We start from the raw sequence: 18,592 nt of genomic DNA on the forward strand, positions 1-18,592 counted from the left end.
AAAATAAATTGATTTGTTCAGTTGATTTCTTTGAAAGTGCAGGCGGCTCTTTTGTTTCCAATAATCGACCCTGCCTTGTGCTGCTTTTCCCCTGCATGAAACACCAGTGAGCAACTAGACTTCCTTTTGTTTGGTTTTCCATCGGCAGATGTTTTCGACAGTATCAGATACTATATCTTTCAAAATCCCCAAAAGAAATATATTCTTTTGGAAAGTTATGACCATTTTGATGTGGTTTTTCATTAGCATAATGTGTGGGTAGTATTCTTGTTAGACATCTTATTGTCAGAAATTGTCAAGCATGACTAAACAACAACTCCACTATTACTTTATGTGAACATCAAGGGAGAACGGATAAAGCTATTTGTTCTCCCTTGAGTAAGGCTAAAGAATAAACACTTAATTTCATAGGCAGTGACTTTACATTAAAAAAATGAGCTGTCACATGACACTGAAGCTTACTGTGAAAGCAAAAGTGGAACTCAATAAAATAAATATGAATAGCTATATTTATGCATATAGCTACACAACTATATATATAGAAAGCATCCAAAAAGGCATCTCTATGTACATTCAGGAGGCCCTTTCATAGTATGGAAAGCAAAAGTGCTGAGCCTTCTGTTTGTTTGGCGCAGTAATTGGAATAACATTGAGTCTCAGAGCCAAACACAGTATGTTTGAACTGCCGCTTCCTCAGAAGTAATTACTTGATCTAAAATTCTTTATCTCCCTAAATATTTAGCTTTACTTGTATTTCCCTCTGCTACTGTAATGCCTGCACACATACACCTACCCGCATTAGCTGCACAACAGGGAAGTGGAAAGTTAATTAGGGCATTATGACAGCCACAAGAACCACACTCGCAACACTTGTGCAGAAGAAATAGAAAGCATGTCGGGGTCACACGTGTGTTAACCCACACACAACCACAAACAAGTGAGACTGTTAGGCAGATTATAAAACTACATATAACATAAACTAATATTTTAAGATAGGTTGAGAAACAGGTATGTCACACACACACACACACACACACACACACACACACACACACACACACACACACACACACACACACACACACACACACACACACACACACACACACACACACACACACACACACACACACACACACACACACACACACACTCATAGCACTGTTGTATGTTTAGAATTTCATTTACATGTTTGTGTGCTGTGAATAAAACTCTCAGCAACACAAATGTATTGTTCCATTTCTAAAATGCTAACTGCTGTCTGACCCTCAGGCCACCGCAGCACTCTGTTCACTATTTATTTGTCATTAAACACCAGCTGACTGTGACCTGTTGTAAGCCTCATTAGAATACACTTCCAATAATGACTCATATTAGGCAACTCTGTTTTCATCTTCAGAGTGTGTTTCAAAGACAGAACCGCAAGTGGACAGACAGAGCGACGTAAAGGAAAGAGGAAGAAAAAGGTGGCAAGTTGTCAGAGATCACTTTTGTTAAGTGGTGTTGATGAAAGTGAGGCGGGAAGGTATAAGGACACGGAGATGATGAAGACAGGCAGTGGAAAAAACATGTTCTTCATTCATGTTTGTTCTTGTGAACATGGCTCCTTTTCATCATTTGAGAGTCACATGACAAGGACACAGGCACAATGCAATGGGGAGTGATTTTGCAAGGGAACTGGATGAGTTGGTAATGTAACGGTTTTAATTCAGTTTTGGTCCCTTCAGATGACAGGATCTGTCAAACGCAATGGTGGCTTTGATTGTCTTGTTTAAAGACACCTTTAAAAGTGAAGGCACTGCTTTGGGTCAATGTCCTCTTTGGATAAGCTTTTAAGTTCTGTATTCAAGTGCTGAAGCGACAAGTCGGTCAGTTGTTTAATATTAGAACAAGCTAAACTGTTGATGTCAATGTAAAGTGTGTTTAGCTTTATCCATCAAGGAAAAAGAACCTTACTTGGAATCCCTTTTTATGAACTAAATGAGTTTGGAGAGCTGGTCAGGACATACATGCACATGTAAACAGTCGGCCTCAGACAGTGAGATGGGGAGATTCCATATCTTAGAATAAAGGACCGTGATTGGCTAGAAATGGGCCATTACCAGACAGATTGTATCAGACAGTCGGGAACCCTGCGTCTATGCTGGAGCAATTACTGACACTACTACTCACTACTAAACAATAATGGAATCCATGGATATTTGTGTCCTCATATCTCACAATTTGTCTTTGTCTATCGATCAGATGTACTATAAATGGCACATATTTAGGAGAGAGAATGCAAGCTGATTGACAAAAAGGATGCTTCTGTGTCCAAGTAGGGCCATATTTATTTATCATAGCAGCCTCTTTCTTGGACTCAGTTCCAGGTTGATAAAATATAAATATTTATCTGATGTAGCTCCAATTTAGTATTAATACCATGAGTAATTTTGTAGAGGCCAGTGATATAACCACCGTAATGAATGGCCTCACATTGAAGCAACTTGTTTGTATCACTTCTTAACACTTTAAACAGTACTCGTGCCAATCCAAGAACACAACACTCAGGAATGCCAACTACCCTATTTTTTTCTCCGTCTGTCTTTAATTGTTTCATCTGAAAACTTTTCCCACTGTTTCTCTTTCTCTTTTCCTTTAAATGTCGCAAGTATCTCTCTATTATTGCAACATCTTCCTCCTCTCCCTGCCGTCTCCCAAAGCCACTTACAGCGTATTGCATTAGCACTCGAAAAGATATAAACAATTGTTCTTTTGTCCCTCTCTTAAATACCTCTTTCCCAATCCAACAGCCTATCAGTTAAACATCCAGTACTGTAATCTAAGCGCCACTCCAAAGGCAACAATGTAACCTCCATATCAGTGTCAATCGGCCACTCTATCAGCTGCTGAATCTTCTCAGTGCGTCTGGAATCAGAAAGTCGGCCAACTAGTCACTCAATCTTCCCGCTTGGAGGTCCTCCAGAAGGGATACGATACTGTTACGCTGTGCAAACCAACAAGAACCTGTCAGCCCAATCAGCTGACTAAACATGTTGTCAACCATCGAGCCAGCCATCAGAGTAATCAGCTGGTGAGTCAAGTGGCTCTGGGTTGGGGTTGCATTGGTTTCCATAATGGCATTTATTTGGCTGGTGATCCTACTGGTAAACAAAGAGCAAATTCAATTAAAGTGCCTCCTTTATCTCATTATGTTACTTCAGTATGGATTGTTTTAGGCACAACAAACTGTATAAATAATAAAAGTAAAATTCTGTAATGTTGTTCACTTTATAAATGCAAAATTGTTACTTTCAGTTTAAAAGAGCTATAATTTGGCGAGAGAAAATACAATTACAAAGAAAAGCAAGTATTCTTAAAACCGGGAAACATGAATACAAAGTAGAAGAACATTACATCAAAGCCGTGACTGAATAGGATTAGTCGTGCTTCACTTCGCCTCCATGCCAGTCATCCAGTCAGTCTGACTGTAATCCATCTGCCAATCTGGTCAGTCAATCAATCGGTTGAGCTCCATCTTGAATTTAATACAGACAGCGTGCCAAACAGGGAACACTGATTACACTGAGTGCTACTCTGGATAATGAGTGCTATAGAGGTTACCCACCAGTACATACATGAAACAGTCTCTCTGCTTATTTACTTATCTACAGTAGTGTTTAGGTTTCATGAATAATTAATGACTTATAGTGGTCTAGATTTGTCTTTTTTTTTTGGCCAGCATGAAAAGTTATAGTCTAACATATCTTTGTGTTGTCATAAAGACGTTGTCCTACATGGCTTGTAATTACATTTTGCTCTACTTCTTATGTCTTATTATGGAAATCAAACAAACAAACCTGAATGAAGTAGTATGTAGTATGATACATACTACATTTCTGACACATGTAAAGACTAGGTGTCAAGGAGGGGGAATTACGACCCAAGTGCAGCACAAGGAGGTGGATTACCACGTTCAACAAAAGGAGAGCTTTTATTATAAAAAAAAAAAGCTGATAACAAAAATGCAAAGTTAGGGAAATCCAGGACATGAAAAAGCCTTGACTTGGTATGAAGGACGATGACTGAACAAGAGACAAAAGGGGAACTAAGATTAAGTACACAAGAGTAATCACAACACAACACACAGCTGGAGAGGGGAGGAGAAACACAGGGGCAACAGGTGAACACAATGACACAATCAGGCACAGGGCGGAAACGCAGACAGGAAGTGAAACTAAACATGAAACAACAGGGGAAAATATATACATATTTTTAAACAGACACAAAACAAGGATCATGGCACTATGGATAATGAGAGAAAAAGTACCAAATATGACCTAATAAGACAGTATTACATAAAAGTACATCTAATTATAGAAATCTACTAACTACTGTCTATTTAGATTTTTGAGTGCAGAAGCCATTACTGCTTATTGCGTCCGCCTGTAGGTGCACATGCAATTTAATTAGATTAGACTCGGCTGTCAAGCATGAAGGGAGGGGGTTAAAGAAATGCAAGTATTAATTTAATTTGAGCATTTAACATGACAAGGGTGTGGGTAAATAAGGCTACAGTGTAGCAAAGCGTACGCCCAGGCTTGTAGGAGAACTCATAGCACCATGTGTCGAACGCACAAGACATAAATACAGCTTTGACAGTTGTAATACCATGGAATTAGTGTGAGAGTTAACCTCCTACTCCCCCGCTGTCTCTTATTCGCTCCCTTTTGCCTCTGCCTCTCCTTTCCCCTCTCGCTTCTCCGTCCATACTAATTAGATGGCGCAGGTCTGAGGTGAAGATGCTCAGCAACAAACAAGAACATTTGGTGACGGCGGTGTATAGCGTCAGCGGCTGATGATGTCATGGCCGATAAATCTGCCGTTGACCACTTGGGTGATGGAGTGAGGGATGGGGAGGAGGGGAAGTGAAGGGTGAAAGAGATCCGGAGACAGGAAGTAATATAAAGAAATTAAAAGGAAGAAGGATGGTGGATATGAAGGAAAAGGAAGACAGAGATGTGGACAGTGAAGTAGAGGAAGAGAGAGATGGGAAGAAGGAGGGGAAACAGAGAGGCATATAAAATACGTAGTGGGTGAGAGGGTGGGAGAAAGATGGAGGGAATGATTATGAGTGGGAACGTTTGTCTCTCAATCAGGATATGGACTCCCATAAATAACTTGCTCTCTCTGTCAACAGCATGATGTCACCATGTGCACAAACACTGCAGGGCAAGATGGTGGTGGGGGCGAAGATGCCATAAAAAAATACAATAGGAAATTCACTAAAACTGAAAGAAAACAATCTCAATTGCACCAGATCTCCATCATCCTGTGTCTAATTCCCTCTTGTTTTCCTCGTCCCCAATGCTCATTGGTATTCATGTAGTGCTTGTTTTTAGTATTTACTGTGTAAGGCACCCTGTTAATGACATTGTATTGCTTTGGCGAGGACGCTCCGGTTTATCTCAGGATTTAAATGAGATAGAGGGAGAAGCACGCAGAGAGACAGATGAAGAAGGAATCAGGGGAAACGGAGAGACTATAAGAGATGCAAAGAGAGACAAAGTGAGATTAAGACGAATAGTGCGAAAAAATACAGGCTCATTTTGGCCATGTTTGTGATCAATCTTCAGGTTCTCGGTGCATGAGTGGATTCCCATTGTACGTAATGTGAGGGATTGTTTGGTGGCATAGAGTTATCTGGAAGAAACAGAGACATCAAGCGCAGCCGTGACGAATGTGTTTGGTTTAAATTTAGAATACCCTGTTTCTGTGTGACCGTGTTTACGTTTGAACATGTAGGGAATGTTTTTGTTTTCCTATAAGACACAATATAGTTTTGACATGTTCAAGGTTGGGTTTTAGCTTTTTAGTAAAAAAAAACATATTTTTTCTCTATTTCCGTTACCCTGCAATTGAGAGTTATAGACCAACTTTTGCCCAATGCATGATGGTGTACGAAAATAATGAATGGTGGATGAATTGATGGATGAAAAGATGGACGGACAGATGGATGGTTGTGGAATTTAATATCGACCCTTTGGGGCACATGATTGAAAAATTGGGTTCCCTCTCCACGCTTTTGTTGCAGATTCATTATGTTAAAACACCATTGCTTTAAAATGTGTAATTGCAGAGGCTGTTTTATGCATTCAAGCTGTAATTAAACATATTTTTGCTATAGTTTACAGTCTCTAAACAGGCTACACAATCAGCATTTTAATGAATATCTGATTACCCAAATACTGGAGTAGGTACGTATGTATTTCTCTGCTTTCTGTCTAATACTAATACAATCAAAAGGAAGTGAAAAATGGCTAGTTGATATTTCGCAACTTGCTTAAGGATCGATGAAACCTTTAAATATGTCAGGAAATGCTTGTAGACAGAGCAGTAGCACTCTTACCGTAATTTCCGGACTATTAAGCGCGCCTGAATATAAGCCGCACCCACTGAATTAAAAAAAAATATGTATTTTGTACATAAATAAGCCGCAGGTGCCTACCGGTATTTCCTTTCCCAAGTGCCAGATCGATCGCCTTCAACTTGAAAGCTGCATCATATGCATTTCTCCGTGTCTTTGCCATGATGAGGGTGACAAAATGACTACCGTAATCACAATGATGGGAAGTTTGAGCACGCTCGATTTACATCACATTATGTGACGGTGCTCAGTTTTTTGTCTGTTTTTTTTTCAAAATCCCATTTTGGCGGCATGAAGCTTGTGAAAGCGGGAAAAATCCATAAATTTGCCGCGTCATTGTATAAGCCGCGAGGTTCAACGCGTGGGAAAAAAGTAGCGGCTTACAGTCCGGAAATTACGGTAGTTTGTAACGGTTAGCTTTGAAGTTTATTTAGAAGCCAAAGCAATGCCTGTACATTAGGAAGACAGGCATCGTGTGTATGTACAGTATATACTATCAGAAAATCTGCTCTGAATATCTGACTGATACAGTATCAGCATTCCCCCTCCATGACTCCATTTGTCCCACGCTCTCTAAATGTAGTCTCTTCATCTGTCATCTATTCAGCATTCTCTCATGTATTTCCCCCGGATCTGTCTTGTGTCTTTCCCACCCACACAATATCCACCCCTTACCACATTTCTAACCACCTCATTGTCTATAATTCACCGGCAATCAAAAATCTGATTCATATTCAAGGAAGCTTGAATTGGCACGACCTCTGATTCTCAATTCCTTTCTCTCCGTGGGTTTATAGCTTTCAATTATTTTCTTTTTCCTCTGTTGTTTAAAGTGATCTTTCATTAAGGGTCTGTCGTTTCCTCTGCCAAGGCTTCTGTGCTAGCGTTTCCTTTTTCATTTGAGTCAAAATGAATCACATTAGAAACGCTGAATGGAAATGACACGTTCACTGAACTTTCCTTAGTTTAAGAAAAATGTGTTTTCTGCTGCCGCGGGAAAGTGTGGTTTCTGTAGAAATGATGCAATACTGGTGGAAACACACTTTAAATTACATATAGTGGCAATTGTCAATTAAATATCTGGCTAATTGTAGGTCCTAGAAGTAACTCGCTAACTGTTATTTAAATAAAGGCAAATTAACAAACCTAGATATAATTCATCAGCCAAAGAGGCTATGATTTCCGTTTTGGTTTGTTTGTTTGGCTGTATGTGACGAGTAGTACATGAAGTATTTACCAATGTTCATGAAACTTGGTGAAAGGGGGGAAGAATTGGCCAAGGGCAACCTATTGTGGAGGCAGATACACACCTCATTTTTATCACCTATAGAACAGCTTTGGCAGAGGTCTACCTGCTCCTATTCTAGTTTATTTGTTTGTTTTCTGGTTTTAAGAGAAACATAATTTGTAGGAGGATAAAAATCCAATTGCGAGAGACGGTAAAATATTTCCTTTCCTGAGCTGCAAATCAGCTGCAAATTATTTTCTTAAATGGTTATTAACTATTTCTGTAATTTCTGTTATATATATTAAGTTCCCTATATAGTGTATCAGCTATTGTTTTTTCATGTTGTGGTTATTGTCAGTTTGCTCTTGATTTATTGTGTTAAATTGTCATTATTAAAAATGCTCAGAACACAAAATGTATTGCTATTATTTTTAATATTACTTAATTCATACTTAATGTTTTATCATTCTTTAAATTCATATTTAAGAAAAACATTCACTTGACATAAAAGGAGAAACAAAAGCTTCCCCTATAATATTCATTTTTCAAAAGTGTATTTCTTCATGACCGTTGTTATCCAATACTCCTAATTTGTTTCCGATGATCTGTTGTCGTGTTTGCTTCTCCGTCTCTCCGCCCCATCTTGCTCCACCCTCTCGCGTGTCTGGCTCTCTTTCACCTCCCATCTGGTCCTCCCTCCGAGACAACATTGACTTCTGTGTACTCGGAGCTTGTATCTATTTGCCTCACTCAGTCTGAGGGTGATTTCTACCCGTGTTTCTTATTGTCTTTGTACGGCAATGCACTGCTGTCATTAATTATGAAGTCCCAAATGTATTTCCTATACACTCCGTGTCGCACACATTAGTACAAACGAAGACAGTGTGTGCCTTCCTTGGTAAGGGCCTTTTTGTACAAATTGAGTCAGACCTAACAAGAGAGACCATCCCTTTTCTATCCCACTGTATATAGACTATGTATGTGTGTGTGCATGCATTGCTGTCTGTGTGCTACGCGCTCTTTTTGCCAAGTGGGACATACCCTAGGGTAACCTGTCAATCAAACTAGCTAGCGATTTGTCAGTGAAACAAGGCACTTTCAAAGACAGGCACATGATATGTGTGTGGGTTGAATGTGTGTCGGTATATATGTATTTAAATACCTTCAACAATATTACTGATAGGCACATTATGACATATTGTGTATTGGCGTGTTTGTATGTTTGTGCATTTGGCAGCTGATTCGTATAGCAAGAAAAAGAAAGGAAAGTAATAGACTGTACCCCCCCCACACACACATACACACACAATTCTGCCCAAAGACAGACCTGACAGCTCTCTTTCTCTTATCCAAATTATGTATTCCTCCCTCTCTCCATATCTCTTATTCCCTTAAGTGTTGCCCTTTCACTGTTTTCTTTATTTCCTTTGTAATGCTCTCTACAATTCTGCTCTTTGGCACAATATAAAAATAGATAAGGAGGAGTAATCAGTCAGCTTAGGTTTAAGCAAGTATTCACAGTGAAGTCTGTAGGAAAAAGTTTACCTACATGTTTTAATTGCAGCACGGATGAGATCTCAAACACGAAAAATGAGTTAGCATTTTAGCCTATCCCTTGTTTCAAAGTCTATTATGATTTGAGAATGTGTTTTACGTTTGAAAGAAATAGGGTCTGTCCTAAACAAAAGGTTTAAATATTTTATCTTTGGTATACGACACGTCAGTAAATACTCCATTTGAATACTTTACATCTCTTAAAAATAGCAATGCTAACAGGTGGCTAAAGGAGGCTAACAAACATAGCTGTGTAGCCAAATGTTAGCTTTTTCTTCTTGCAATTGAGACAAAGCTTCAAATCATCAAAGTGGTGTACATATGTGAGGAATATATTGCTAAATATAACAAACTTCTCCTCCAAATAGCTTATTTCCTGCAGAAATATGAAATCCAATGGAAAAATGCCATTGGCTTACTGACAAGGGTTGCAGACCAAAATGTCAACTTTTGGGTTGGACTGCTAAAAAAATGTCCCTGAGGCACACCAGTATTCAAACAAATATGAGTAAACAAATAAAATAATAAATATAAACCCTTTTAAATGTATTCATTGATTCAGTAAATAACCTTTGTAGCCTACAATTATTTGAGAAAGAAGTAGCAGGGTTTTCATGTCCCAGTGCTTTAGCACACACTCTTTCCCATCTAGCATCAATTGTTATTCCTCCTGACTTTCATTCTCAATCTGTCTGTTTCCGTTTCCCTTGCATCCTTTTTCTATTTTCTCAATTTCACCCAGTCTTTATTCACTTTTCCATCTTTTGTTTGTCTTTCCATCTCCCTCTTTCACTTACCTTCAGCGCTGCATTCACCTAATCCCTAAAGACAACATTCCTATTTCCTAAGCCATTTCTGCCCTGTTTGTGCATGTGTGTGTGTGCTTGTGTGTGTGTATGACCCTCGTGACAGTGATGTGCGTCACTGGGTACTCTTTCTTTGGGTCAGCTGACTCAAAACAGCCCGAACTCATTGGCTTATGAGCCAAGGCCATTCTTCACTAAAAAGTCAAGTGACAAACTGACTCCCCTGGTAAACACACACGCGGTTTAATTTACGGTCATAAATCTTGTGTGAAGAGCAATCACTGCATTATCTTGGCTTTTTTAACGCTTCTTTTTTCACCCTCAATTGAAACACTTTCATGATCATCCATTGACCTGACTGGCTTCTTTGTTGGCAAATGTTTCCAAAATATTAGTACCTTGCAGCAATGGATGACAAGCTAATTTGTTCTGCTATTGTTTGGCTATTTGCACGCCTGGAAAAGTGAATCCCCCCAAGGCTTTTGCACAGGTACATTTCCACTTTTCTGCAACACCTCTGACCTCTCATTGAGTTACCACCTACTGGCTAAATGACAGAGCTAAATGACAGAGAAACACACTTTAAATCTTACCCTAACGCCAGCATTGGACTTTTAAATCACAGAAACAACCATGCAAGACAAGGAAAAACAAGTGTAACATTTGTTGTGCAACCACCTTAAGCCGCTGGCTTTGTAAGTGAATACATTAGATGTTAAAAAAGCAAAGTTTGAAATTAAAGCACAGAGAAGACAATTTAAGCACAAAGATTCCATTTTTGAGTTGAGGGTTATAAGAGCAGCAAAGTTTGATAAAAAAAGGAGCATAGAACAATACATCAGCCAGTTTTCGAGAAAAGACCACGGCAAACAAAACGATAAAGGAGGAGAGTAGGCCTGAACAGTATAATAAAGAAGAAGGTACTCACCGAGCTGACTGCGTCTCTGAGCATAGGCTACCACCACCGCGGCCAGAACTACACAGCACAACGATGTCACAAGGTTTGCCATCTGTAGACACACACAGAGCAAAGTCATCAGGGTGAGCGCGTGCGAGACGGAGAGCCGGCGAGCAAGTGTGTCCGCCTGACGTCCTGATTGACAGACAGACCCATAGACGCCTACACCAGCATGGAGGAGATGGAGAGATTGCTGCTTCCTGTCCTCTCTCTGTATCTCTCCTTTCACCGTTATGATCCCTTCTGGGCCTTGCTGCTATTCCTTTTCCTGCCAACTTGTCACACTCCCTTATTTCTTTACTTTTCTCTCACTGTTGTTATCCTCTTCACTGTCTAACCTCTCTCTCTCTCTTTCTCCTTCTGTTTATGTGTCTCTTTCTTTCTGTTCATCAGCCTAATGGGTCCATCCTCTCTGGGATGGGCTCTGGCCAGCAGCTCTTAAAGGTATAGCACACTGTAAACAAACACACAGCTTTCAAGAAGAACAGCATGCCATCAACTCATTGCTGCCTCCCATGAAAATATGTTTGAAATGTTAAATTGAAGTAGGAGATGCATGTGTATTAAAGTGTAGGTAAGACAGAGGGGGTGAAAGGTGTGCTTTCTCATACTTTTGTCTCCTCACAAGCTCCTTCTTTCTTTACTTTATTGCATTTGTTCCTCATTCAATTTGAAAAGGAATACTTCAACATCTTGCCAAATATATTTGTGTAAGAAATAAGAAGGTACATTATTTTCAAAGACCTTTTCAGACTGAAGAAAACTTTTCTTTTCAAAATAAAAGTCCAGCATTTTGTGAACCATTTTCTTGGCTTTCTTGTTGACATGAGAAAACCGACGCCACTCCAATGTCTCGGCAACTGGCTAACCTATCTTAGCAAAAAAGACAGGTTAGCCATGCACTGTCTTTAGCTAACTAAATCTACTTTACAGCTTAGCCAACGCTTACTTAGTAACTCCTCATGTGGTGTTTGTTTGATCCGTACAACCACATTTGAAAAAATAAACGTAATAGCCTCTTTCTGGCGTTAAATACCACATTTGTGTTGGTCCAACCCAGTTTCAAAACAACCAGCAGTAAGATTGATATGTACCAAAACAGACATGAAAGGTGCATCACTATTCCCAACTCTTGGCATGAAGGCAACAAGCCTTTCCCACAGATTAAACGTTTCTTGAATACAGAAAGTATGAAGTTTGTTGGCTAGTACATTTGTGTAGCATGTCTACACAAAGATACATGTTTGTGAGCACATGTTTTGGTTTCCTAATAAAACTAGAAAACAGTAAAACACATGCTGATTAACAAGCTTCAGACTTCATGAAAAACTACCTCTTACTTCCTCAGTTCCACTAGAAGGTCAGCTACAACATAAGTGCACCATGGGAGCACAAAGTGATTCACCATCGGGTCCAAGGACACTTCAGTAGTGTGGAAATCTGCCAACAAAGGGGCTTGAACCCAGATCCTTCCATTAAAGTCTGGCCTTTCCTTCGTCTCCTCTACTCCATCTGTAAGAGAACCAGCTGTCTCTCCTTTACCCGACAAAGGTTGTCTAAGGGTCTCCTCGCAGCTGAGTAAGGTGTGTGTGTCTGCATGTGTAGAACAGAGTGAGCGCTTCCAAACAGAGGCGAAGAGGGGAAAGTGAATTTCCTTGTTCTTTTTGAAGTAAGTCTCCAGCTGTTATAAACCGCTGTCATCTCCCATTACCTCTTGGTCTTTGTTTAGCTTCACAGTTTGCTTTTTTTCTGTATTCCTCCGACTCTTTTCCACTTTTGTTCTCCTGCCATATCACAGTCTTCCTCACTCTGTATCCTTGTGTCTTTTTCCCTAAGATGATGTTCTTCACGTCTCTCTTTGTAATGGTTGAACAAGAATACACCATGTTCAAACAACTGGGAAAGATGGGAACGTCTCTGCAAATATCGCTGAGGGACGTTCAAGAACATTAAAAAGCTTTTACAGTACCACTAAAATGTCAAAAGGCAATACAACTGTCAGAGATATGTAAGAACGAGAGAATGGACGACAAATCAAATCATGTTTAAAAAAAAAGGACCTAGCTCTTTTCTGAAAGTGCAAAACTTAAACATGTGAATTATTAATGTGTTAAACAATTCTGGGGTTTTGAAGTAACATAAAGTGAGTATGTTGCACAAACATCCACTGTCCGACAGGCATTTGCGATATTTAGATATACTTTTTTACGTCTTATTAACAAGACACCTGTATTTGAGAGACATGAGTATCACACAGCAGAGGTATACATACGAACAGGTAACCATAGATACTGATACAGTTTGTGCATTCTGCAGTCAGCTGTAATATTACAGTATGTCATGTCTACGTGTATCCGGAAAACAATATATGTAAATGAACAGGTGGGAGAGAAACTCCCTCTGGAAGGAACTTTGGGATTTCAGCCTTTGCAGACCACACACACACACACACACACACAGACACAAACAGACAGTATACAACACACTACAGGAAAGGGAAAACCCCAAAAAGAATAATAGGGCCTCATTAACTTGAAATTTAGGACTGCTACGAAACAAATGCCTTCATTGGTGTTTACTGATTCAGAAACACTAGATTATATCAGATGTATGTTAAGCAGAACAACAACTAATCATGAGAAGCAAACTATCTCTGAGGCATAAAAATAAACAATGGAGAATCAGTTTTCCACATCTCAGTTTTTATGCGCCTGATTGTTTGTATTGGGAAGTCTTTTTCTGACTTTTTAATATATTAAAGAGTGTTTTTGCACCTGTGATGTGATTGAGAGATACACCGAGTGTGTGCGCGCTTGTGTTTCTATTTGTATGAGTGAGTGATTGGCAGCTCATATGTATTTCATCTGAGCAGATATTGAGGAGAGTGACAGGGGGTGAAATTAAAATTGCATCCCTTGTCAGTCTCACAATCCCCATCTCTGCTCTTCAAGTGCTGGTTTCAAAGTCCAAATGATGTGTGTGCGTCTGTGTGTTTGGATGCATTTTGAATTATCTGGGTGTGTGTGTGTGTGTGTGTGTGTGTGTGTGTGCTTCAAACTGTGGGGGTATTTAGCCCGTCTATCAGTAGACAATACAGTTTTGATATGTGACAGCTTCAGATCGCTCATATAATGACAGCCCACAGGCGGTTAGCGCTGCAATCACACAAACTCAATACGAACCCTCCTCCCTCCTTCCATCCATCCAGCTCTCCCATTTGTTCCTTTCTTTTTCTTCTTCTTCCATATTTATTTATTCATTTGTTCTTGGAGGGGGTAAAGGGCTGAATAGGCGTGATTCTTTTTGGCTGCTTAATTAAAATATATAATTCATCGCTGCGTCAAATGATTTTTTGCCTCTGCGTCTTTTGTGGAGTCCGATTTGGGAACATTTGCATTTAAATTGGAAAGCCAGGAGGGAAATACACGAGGCGGGCCTGGGTGCATGTCCGTGTGTGTGAGAAAATAAAAGGCATCCTTCCTTCTCTGAAGGAAATGTACACTCTCCTTTTTTTGGTCTATTTTCTTTCACAACTGTGCAAAACCACAAGGATACATGAGTTTGGTCCAAGGGCTCCAAAGAACATCCAGTAATGCAAACTTGGACATGTTACCCTTGAAATAACAACTTTGTGCCCAATTGTAGTCATATGTTCAATGGGTTCATTTATTTCAAGTCCATTCTCCCAACATCAAACGGCCAAATTCCCCTGTGACGGCAAACTGTCTTAAATAGAATATGTCTGGTGAGAAAAAATAGTAAAAAGATCCTCTTGGGTAATAAATGAGATTTGATTTAAAGCTAGACTGGAGTATTTACAGCATTTTGGAACTTAACAATAGCTTTTAAATATATACAGAGCTAACAATAGATCAGTCGTAATCAGTATACTATATTTATCCCTGGGAAAATTGGGTTTTGTGACAATTGGTCTTTTTTTTTAAAATATTACGAACAGTTCAAAGAAATAAAAATAATTAAAAAATATATATCTAAACTGAAAAATATTAATAAATATTTTAAATAATTCAAAAATAAATAGATCATATAATATTAAAAGAAACAAAGAATATACAGTATTGAATATGTATATAAAAAAAAATAAACCTTAAATAATATAAAAAAAGTGTAAGCAATGAGAATATAGAATTCAATTAAATAAAGACACGTATATAAACATAATCATTTTAAGAAAATGTAAACAAAATGATGCAATGTAAACAATCGAGCTTAAATTGATTAAGTTGATTATGCCAACAACAATGTGGGTAGATGTTTCAAAGGGAGATCATGTAAGAAAAATGACTCCTGCTTAATAAACACTTTATTTAACTTGTAAAGGTTAGGGAACTATCTCATTCAGTAAGCCTTTTTACTGAATTGAGATTTATGGACAGGCAGTTATGTGATGCAGAGACAGTGGTGCATTATCCTGCTGGGACGTAATTGGAGGTTGACTGTTTTTATGATACTGAAAGCAGTGTGCCTGGCACCGTAGAGCACATTAAAAGTCTGTAAAATCACACGTTTCTCCGCCTGCTTGCGCTGTGTACTGACTCACAGCTTCACTACCCACCATCTGGGGGAATGGGCCGTGCATATAAACAGGAATGAGTTCTCTAATATGGCAGGCAATGAGGGTACGAAACAGGCACACGATTCCTGAAGCTTAAACATAGAGCGTCCTCAAGGAGTAGTCCCTTCAAATTTGAAAGTTTTTAAAGGCACACAGAGTCATGCCACTGTGATGTAAAACGATAGAGAATAATCAGAAGAACTTGCCAAGGACAAGGAGAAAGGGCGAGTAACTCCGGATACTTTCAGAGAAAATGTCATCATAATGAAAAGTAAGACCTTGAAAGTGTAAATGAAGGCATCCTGTCCAGGGGGTATCCTACATCCAAAGGATCCTCAGCGCAGATAGAAGACCCCTGTTCTGTGCAATACTCTATGAACTGACTCAATTTTGACACGTTCGTCCTACCTTGGGGCAATGATACACAGGCAACGCTTCTTTCCAAGGAAATCAAGACAAGCATTTTTGTCAGAAGGTGTTTTTTTTAAATTTACAGTAAGACTTCCTTCTAAACTAGACTTTGGCTGACAATGTTTCATTTAAAAAAAGGTTATTTGTGGTCCGCAACTTCTTTACAGTACTACATATATATGTTCACATGAATAAGTAAATCATATTTAATTGACACAAGCAGAAAATAAACCGCACATCATATATATATCTTTTTATTTTTGACCAAAAATGCAAACATTACATTTTTGGCAAACTGAGAATCCTAGAATATTAAATGTACAAATGATAAGGATATACATATGTTATAATAGGGGGAAAAACTACGGATATAGTAAAGAAATTTAGAAAAAAGTCTCTTTATTTTACTACAGGTGTATACAAATAAATAACATGTTTAATAAGAAGTAGCTGGAAAATATTCTGGAGCTTCTTCGTTATTAATGAATATAAGAATAAGACACTTGTTTTCTTATTTGGATATTAAAGACATTTTTTTAATTTGACCCCCAAAAACTTCCAAACTCAGAGCAATCCTTTTGTATTATATTCCGCTTGAGGAGATAATTAACATTTACCTCAGCCCCAAAAGCGCCAGTAGAGTGAATGTTAATTAGTTTACTGTGCTGTGACCCAGGCGGCCGTAATAAGAGGAAAACATGGGTTCTGGGCACCTCATCCATCAATAACTGTCCTGCAGATGATCCTTTTCGACCAAACACGTAATCATGCATAACTGTTGCCACTGAAACCTTTAATGTCACGCTCCCTATCCAATAATACAACTTCCTCATTGCCATAATGCTTCTCTCTTGCTTGCCAACTCTCATCAATCATGCAGGATTGCTGCAGATTAGCCACAAGCGCTGAGGTGATGGTGGTGGAGGCAGGCGAGGGTCGGCTGTGATAGTGTGGCCGCTGGCATTTCGGTTCCAACGCGCACACACACACACACACACACACACACACACACACACACACACACACACACACACACACACACACACACACACACACACACACACACACACACACACACACACACACACACACACACACACACACACACACACACACACACACACACACACACACACACACACACACAGTTTTGGTGCAGTGTGTTGAAAGCCGGATGGCTGTGACCTTTTTCAGTCGCTCCGGCTGTAATTGCTCGCTAAAGACGACGTGGAACGTGACTCATGAGGTAGCAAGGGTCGCACAAACATCCGTAAACACACACACACACACACACACACACACACACACACACACACACACACACACACACACACACACACACACACACACACACACACACACACACACACACACACACACACACACACACACACACACACACACACACACACACACACACACACACACACACACACACACACACGGATGACGCTACTTGGCTCCGAGTGATAAATTTGGCCATTGATCACATGTGACTGCTTTCAGCCGGCTGAGATTTAGGAGGTCTGAACACATCAGCGACTATGCATCATGAATCCTTTCAGGTAAAGGTCCCACATCACACAGCTGCAGATATCTAACCTGTGATAGATTTGCACAAGTAGCAAGAACACCAACTACCCCCCTCGTAGGGCAGTATTTTGCTTCTGGGCAAATACTGTGTTGGATAATCTACGGGCAGTACTCGAGCACAGACTTGAATTAGTGTTAAAGCCTAATATAATTAAACATGGCAGACTGGGTCGTTGACTTGGCTCGATGCCTAAACACTGCGAAGGCCTTATGTCAGGTAGCAAATCTCATACGAGTGCTGATGGTGGGTTTTTTTGTATCATGGATGTGTGTGTGTGTGTGTGTGTGTGTGTGTGTATATGTGTGTGTGTGTATATGTGTGTGTGTGTGTATATGTGTGTGTGTGAGAGTGTTTTTGTCTCCACCCAGCCATCTGGACCTCCTTGTGTGTGTAGAAGCAGATATAGGTGGTTGGAAAGCTCTGGAAAAACACCATGTTACCTCCAGCCCTCTCACCTCTGAACTCCATAAGTGTATCAAAGCTAAGAAAACAGAGCACTTTGTGTGTCCGTGAGTGTGTGTCAGTGAGTGTGTGAGTGTGTGTGTGTGTGTGTGTGTGTCAGCATTCTTAAGGCCAAAAAGGCTTTGAATGATGGGTGTAGACTCCCCTTTGTGAACAGGGAGCCTCCAGGAGCTGTGCAGCATGTGTGTGTGCGCGTGTGTGTGTGATGTACGGGCTGTGATGTGCCGAACAGAGGTGTTTTTTTGCAGGGTTAATCAGAAACAGAGTTGAGGGCTTGCCCACGGTGGATGAAACACACACACACACACACACACACACACACACACACACACACACACACACACACACACACACACACACACACACACACACACACACACACACACACACACACACACACACACACACACACACACACACACAGCTTTTCCTAATTCAATATCATCGACCTTAACATTCTGTTAGTAAACAACTAGTAACATTTTTAGCAGCAGGGTGCTACACGATGCCTTCTCTACCGATAACGTATTATTCCTATATTGAAAAGCAGGGTCCCGCAGAGTCAACCTCCTACAAGAAGCATCCTTGTGAACCGGC

At 39.8% G+C, this 18,592-nt stretch overlaps 1 protein-coding gene across 3 annotated transcripts in view; it reads right to left on the reverse strand.

Annotated features, from left to right (window-relative positions):
- The window catches only part of cntfr (ciliary neurotrophic factor receptor), a 213,303-nt gene that overhangs the window by 115,270 nt on the left and 79,441 nt on the right, over positions 1-18,592 (reverse strand). For all 3 annotated transcript variants that reach the window (XM_063888900.1, XM_063888901.1, XM_063888899.1), the window contains one exon: positions 10,923-11,004. In XM_063888900.1, the coding sequence (XP_063744970.1) occupies positions 10,923-11,004 (82 nt within the window). The remainder of the gene's footprint in view (positions 1-10,922; positions 11,005-18,592) is intronic.

This window comes from Eleginops maclovinus, chromosome 8 (genome assembly GCF_036324505.1).
Source record: "Eleginops maclovinus isolate JMC-PN-2008 ecotype Puerto Natales chromosome 8, JC_Emac_rtc_rv5, whole genome shotgun sequence".
Lineage (NCBI taxonomy): Eukaryota > Metazoa > Chordata > Actinopteri > Perciformes > Eleginopidae > Eleginops > Eleginops maclovinus.